The sequence below is a fragment of the Limulus polyphemus genome, unplaced genomic scaffold (genome assembly GCF_000517525.1).
Source record: "Limulus polyphemus unplaced genomic scaffold, Limulus_polyphemus-2.1.2 Scaffold1684, whole genome shotgun sequence".
NCBI lineage: Eukaryota > Metazoa > Arthropoda > Merostomata > Xiphosura > Limulidae > Limulus > Limulus polyphemus.
Genome location: NW_013667294.1, coordinates 154058 through 161299, shown reverse-complemented (window position 1 = coordinate 161299; position 7242 = coordinate 154058). Strand labels below are relative to the sequence as shown.

General features: G+C 28.9%; 1 protein-coding gene across 2 annotated transcripts in view; it reads left to right on the top strand.

Annotated features, from left to right (window-relative positions):
- LOC106464549 (carnitine O-palmitoyltransferase 1, liver isoform-like) overlaps positions 1-5220 on the top strand; it is a 101355-nt gene extending 96135 nt beyond the window's left edge. For both annotated transcript variants that reach the window (XM_022392283.1, XM_013924694.2), the window contains exons 22-23: positions 2292-2384; positions 3286-5220. In XM_022392283.1, coding sequence (XP_022247991.1) covers positions 2292-2384; positions 3286-3354 — 162 coding nt within the window. In that variant the 3' untranslated portion in view covers positions 3355-5220. The remainder of the gene's footprint in view (positions 1-2291; positions 2385-3285) is intronic.
- Positions 5221-7242: the final 2022 nt, after the last annotated feature.

The window sequence follows — 7242 nt, the reverse complement described above, 5'->3', positions numbered from 1 at the left end:
AATTAAATAATACACCAAAGAATATAGACTAATAACATGCAAAAAGTAGACAAATTCACTTCTAAAAATGTTCCTGGCTTTCTAACTATGCGACAAGAGACCTTACAAATTCATCCAAGCTAGTCATTAACTTTCCCACGGGAACGATGTTGCTAGTCTGAGTGAAATTAACGATTATCTGTTCAGAACACAATGTTATACAATACACCATTTGATAGATGAAAACCTTGACTTTCTATTGGTTATAGGTAATATATAATGAAATGTAAGAGAGAACTATCAATCAATTGTGAAAGAGAGGATGTGACAGGAGGGGTCTGATTTTCACTTTGATAGCTCTGTAACTAAACAAAATTGAAGGCTATAAAAATTATGGTCTGTTTGAGCAATAACGATTTTATGGAGAGTATTTTACGTTTAATATCGTACATTTTCGAGGGGTGATGGATAAAATAGGGATGATGACATGCTAAGACAAAATGCGTCATGTGTGTCACACTAGTGGAAATTCAGGATTGTTCTATATATTTCCTTTTAGAATTAAGAACTTAAAACTTGTATACTATTAAAATATGGATTATTAACTAAGATTTTATGCTATTCTAATTGGTATAACATAAACAAAAAGTAGTTCAATAAAATTTTGAATCTAAGACACTAAAATCTTGTGTCATGCACAGTAAAGGGTACCTGGGCCGATACGGTTAAAGTCTTTATAGATTTAATACTTCTAACTTTCAATCTAGTGTGTATATCTTCATAAAATTTGGCAGTCTTTCAGTTAACATCACAAGTCTTTCACATACAAAAATCATATTTTTTAGTGAAGTATTTTTAATAAACCAAAATAAAGATTTGTCCATGAATATATAGAGTATTTGTTTTGAATAATTTGTGTGCAAAGCGATTTTCATGTTAAGATTAAAAATACTTTTCTTCATTTCAAAAATTCCAAATTTCATTTGTGTAATCTCTAAAACCTAAATGTATTTCAAATGTTTGTTTTTAGTAAAACTTCATATTTTCTCTGTTATTTTCTCTACCCTAACTTTGTATAAGGTTCGTCAATTTGACTGACCTCGTACACCCCCTAAAAAAATCGAAATAAATTAAATTACCCTCTTTTTCTTTCTAGAATGACTTCAAATATAGTGTGAAACTACATTTGTTTATCCTAAGTAGCTTTAAACTCGTAACAGTATACATCTATTTGTAATTAAATTTATTATTTTATTGCTCTTTGAACTGTGTCTAACTACTATTTGCATCATTATAACTTGTAAATCACATGAGGAACATGCAGCTCATGTTATGCTATCAAATTATATTATCCATGAGCTAGTCCAGGTTGCTCATGCTTGTGCCTCGTGAAAATTTTTTATTATATTATTATTATAGTTTAATTTACCTAATCTAACCTTCACTAACCTAAAGAGATTTCTATTTTTACATTTTAGTTACTTTTATAATAATAAATAAAGAATAAACAAAAAAACAAGAAATAAAGTATTTACCCGAGTATTCTTTACTTTTGCTATTGATGACAGTTAATCCTACTTTTTAAACTAATGGTAGTAGTGCATTAAATAATTTTTATTTCATTAAGTAATGCACCAAAGAACAGTCTAGTAACATGCAAAAAGCAGACAATTTCTTCTAACTATCACAATTTTTCTGGCTTTCTAGCTATGCAACAAGACATTATTTGATAGATGAAAATCTTGACTTTCTATTGGTTATAGGTAATATATAATAAAACGTAAGAGAGAACTATTAACAAATCCTGAAAGACAGGATGAGACAAGTGGGTGTGGCAGGGGTCTGATTTTCTACTTGATATCTCTGTAACCAAAAAAAAATTGAAAGCTATAAAAATTATGGTATGTCTGAACAATGACGATTTTATAGTGAGTAATTTATGTTCCTAGGGGAAATTCAGGATTTTTTTTAAATTTACCTTATAAAATTAAGAACTTAAAACTTATATACTATTAAAATATGGGTTATTAGTTAAGATTTCATAGTATAATAATTAGTATAACATGAACAAAAAGTAGTTTAATATAATTTTGAACGTAAGACACGATAACCTTGTGTGTTATGCAATAAAAGATACTCAGGGCGAGAGGGTTAAAATACGCTTGAAAATACTACATGTTTCAAAAATTCTGAGTGAAGATTCACATGCTGCTTTCAGCATATTTATTACACTTCTGATACTTTTACTACATAACCTTTAAATATTAGGATCTTACGGTCTATTTATTTACTTTTGTTTTTATTTTTCGTAGGTTGCAGATGATGGGTATGGTGTGTCATATATTATTGCTGGAGAAAATATAGTGTTTTTCCACATTTCGAGCAAGCGTTCTTCTCCAGAAACGGTAAAATATTTGTTGTCTTGTACTCCCATTTCATTCTCCAGTACTCACAAGAATAGTACTCTTTCAGACTATCCAGAACTATCTAGTTGCTGTGATGGCAGTGCTTAAATGGTTGGGTTGATATTTTTTTTGCAGACATGGTCATTGATTTGGTTCCACATGTTTAGTATTGCAATTTTTATAAGGGAGGCTTTAGAGCTTGGTTTAAGCTTTATATTAACATTATGAGAATTCTTGTGCAATGGTCTAAATCTTTTATGACAGGTAGGTATTGACCTGACACACAAGGCACTCTAACGGAGCAAAGTGAATTTTTGACTCAAAATTTTAAATATCCTGTGATAAAAAGTGATTTGACACTTCATAAATTTCACTAGTTGTGGACAGTTTGATATTTTCGGCCCTGCACAGAATCTGTTAGGTAAATCAAATGATTATTCATTTATAGGAAGAATGTATACACGTATACGTCTTTTAGAATTTTTACAAAAATATATATATATTTAATTGATGTATTAATTATAGTATTAGATTCATTGCTAACTCAAGTACAGTAACATTAGTTCCTATTTTACCAGTTTTCAAAATAATGCTTTTATTTTTAAATGATTACTTTGAAAAATGAAAACACAAAACATAAGGTTATGTTTTGTAGAACAGGTTTTAATGACAAAGGAATACTTGAAGTATTTTTCATACTACCATTTATTTATGCCTACCTACCTGTGGAGTGTTGTTGAATTTTCACATCATACTCTGATATTTTTAATGGTACCAAGTTTTTTTTATTAATATAAACCAACATTGAAACTTTCCACTGTATTGTGTTACTACTAATGTGATCTTGAAGTACTGTTTTTACATAAATTCTAAATGTACAGAACTATTTATTTTTTAATAGGACTCTCAACGATTTGCTGGACAGATAGAGAAGGCCATGGCTGACATGAAAGCACTAATTGATTTTTAATAACAGACAAGTAAAAAAAAAAAGATTAGTAAAAAGAATAAGTTTGAAGAAGGGAACCAACAAAAGAAATTAATCCAAGTCTCCAAAAATATTATCTTTATGGAATAGTAGAGCAATATAGCCAAAAGTATTCAAGAAACAGGAAGTGAACATTTAATGTTTTGTTAAGGACATCAGAACAGCCAACAGTATTATGTGCCTTTGTATAAGATTTCTTTTAAATGGTATTATGTAAGTATTTTATATAATCATTTAGTGTGCTTTTATATTTGAAGACTGAGTATAAATTTTAACACACTGTGTTTTCTGTTCTAATATCCAGGTCTCTATTTTTATATAGAATTAAACCAACACCTCCTTCTTATAAGCTTGAAAATATTTGTTTGGTAGTGTGCATAAGGTAGCTAAAAGTAACTCAATGTACCAATTTATTATGTACTTAAAACATAACATTTTTTATACTAAATTATAACTTTTCAATCCATCATAAAAAAGTTAAGTATTATTTAGAATTTAAGGGAAATTTTGTATGTAGAATATTTTAAAAAATTACTAACATGTATGCCATGTATAGTTCATACATTTTTTCTTTATGTTCGATTGGTTCACAGTTAGGATATTCATTTTTGTATCCCATTATTTTCCTGTTCAGTTTTCTTTTACATTTGTACATCCTTAACATATTACATCAGTTCTAAATATGAATATTGTATTAGTTCTGTAAACTTTATTATAATCTTTGCAATTATACTTCGTTTCGAGCTTTCATTAGTTTGTCTTTCAAAGACTGTTATTGTATTATTAACACAAAACTCATGATAGGCTATCTTCATTTTGTATACACTGAAGAACAAAATACCAGATTTTAGCATTGTATGTCTATAAACGTACTGCTGACCCACTGGGGGGACTTCTTTTAAGGAAATAAGAAACAGCAAATGAAAAAACAATAGTAGTAAATTTTCTGTAGCATATGAGAAAAATCTTATTAAAATTGTTCTTGTCTGTAGATTGTTTCTGACAAACCTTTTGGTAGTGTGAACTAATAGTGTGTTATGATGCAGTCATTTCAAGCATGACTGTTAATATGTCCAATTCCAGGATAAAATTCAATTTGTAGTATAACTTGTATCTTACTTTTTCATTGTTAGTACAACAATTTTCTCCTTTCCATGGATTTATTTATTGCCATTAGTAGATGCTAAATTATGCATGATATATATCTTAGTTTGTTTGTTTTTTGACCCAACATTGTCCAGCAAGAACAGAAATTTAGCAAATAGTGTTTTAAATTATTTTATCTTTTAAAAGTAAAGGTTACCAAAATTTGGAAGGTTATAGTTTTGGTTGTGAGGAAAGTCAATATTTTATTAAAAGACAATAAAGTTTGGTATAGAATAATTGAATGTGTAAATATTTGATAGCTGCTTTAGTTTGATACCAATTTTAAATTAGATAGTTAAAAGTATGTTTTATTTGCAAGTTTCTGTAAGAAAATGTTTTTTTCTTTATGACCTTACATAAAATAGCCAACTTTGTTATTAATGGCTTTGACAACAATATTTTTGCATGCAAATGATACATGGTAGAAGTTTCTTGTAAATATTTTTCATCCTTGAAGTACTTGTACAGTTTAATAAGCTTATTATATATCAGGATCTTACAGAACCTTAATATGTCGTTTCTGTTAGCAACACTGTTAAGTCTCTCATAGAACACTCTTTAACAGTTATTAGATTCTATACATTTTTAAGAATTGAGTCACTCTGATATGTTTGAGGGTGAAAGGAGAGAGTGTTGTAAATGGCTGTAGTAGGTATTTTTGAACAGAATGTTTAAGAATAGTATAATGAAATGTGAAAATGTCAAATCAAGAAAACAAATATAGCATATTTAAAATGAACTGAATTATTTTGTTATTTTGACTAATCCTATAAAAGATATCTTCAGTGTAAATGTAATTTTCAAGGGTTTGCTTGATTTAAAAAGTTTTAGTTGTTTATATTTGCTAGACAGTTCATTTTCCTTGAGTCCTATAACCAAACTTTTTATCCATTTATTAAAAGTGGGGCCACTAAGTTAGCAATGCAAGGATTAACACTAATGCCAATGCAAATCAATGCAACTGTTTTTACATACATATATATATATATTAATTAAAGAATAATGTACATAAATTTGTAGAGTAATTGTTTGCATGTGTGAGTGCTTGGCTCGTTTTAATTGAATACTTGATATAATGCTCTCTTCTCCATAAAAGTTACGTTTTTGTGCTCAAGTTACACAGACTTACCTGTGATAGTCTTGATTTGTAAGTGGCATTTTACATGGAATTACTTTAAAATTATAACATGATGTGTTACTCTTGCAGGTTCAGAGTGAAAACTAATATGTTAATACTTGAATGTGCAAGTAGTGTTTCTTTGAGAAAAACCTTAAATTTAGGTACAAAATGTAGTTTTCTTGCTGGAAACAACACAGTTTGATTTTTAAAAATATCTAAATCTTTTTTTCAACTGAGCAAAACTGTATTGGTATGTTTGTGTAATCTACTTACTGTTATTTTCCAAAACTTCAACAGTGTTTCTTCCAGGGTTACATGGAGTTGAAAAGTAATCTATGTTGTTGTTGAAAATACTCTGATAATTTCAGACGTGTTTCACCTGACTTCTGGGTTTGTTGCCCAAAAAGTAATTTGGTGACCCCTATTTATAAAATTTATATGGACTTCTGACCTGTTGTAGTTTTTACTATTTGTAATTGCAGTCAAAATATGAATAGTTTTGTGTGCTCTCTTAGTAGTTACTGCATAGTTTATGGAGGGGAGAGAGAGAATTTTACAACATGCAAAGGAAAGTAGAAGTTAAATTAACAGTTTATGTTGAGGTATGGGTGATAAGCTAGTGTACACAAAATCAAAATAAAACAAAATTGGGAAATCTGTGTCTTTTCTTTTTTCTAAGTGTAGATAGTAAGAGCAATGTTTTAGGTAAAAGCTGTGTAAGGAAGAAATGAACAAATGAAAAATAGTATCTGCCTTATATATAAATATCTGACCAATTCATTTGCTCTTAGGAAAAGAACAGTACTTTAGAAAAAGCAGTGAGCACTTACTTGCAAGTAGAAATGTTATAGATAAAAAACAGTAATAACCAACATAATGCATAAAAAAACCTAACTAGTTTCTACACACAAGTTTCTAGTTCCCAAAACTAGTCATGTCTCTTTTATGCTTTGTTAGTTCATTAATAATTTATGCATTGTTATGTTGATGTGTTATTACTCTCATTTTATGAATTTGCACAGAGTACTTTAAATATGTTGTGGCTGGCTGCCAAATAGTTGATACTTAAACAATATCACAAAATGCTGGATTTACATGATACTCTTGATATCCAGCATTTTCCTGGAAAGCATTCCGGTAATACGATATGGAAAATATTGTAAATTATTATGAATATATAGGAAATTTAAAAATATTTATGTAATAAGGGATGTAGCAAATAACGTGAAAGGTTCTAATGATGCTTGATTAGCAAGAGAATTCTGTTTCCTCAACACTTGACAACATTTAGTTATGAATGCTGTAATTCCAGTGAGCTGTAGTTTATCTCAAAACAGTCAGTAGCAAGGATTTAGTCAATATTTCTAACATATCAGAATTAGTCTTCACAAAATGATTTAAATATACCTCAAAAGAAACTTGTATGGGATATACAGACAAGATGGAATTCAGCATACCAGCTTCTAGAAAGGCTTTGGGAAGAAAAGAGAGCAATATGTCTCTTTGTCATTGACAATATTATCAACCTCAACAATAATTAATGGTCTCTGTTGAAGTCATATTTAAAACTGTTACAGTGATTCAAAGAAATTACTAAAAATGGT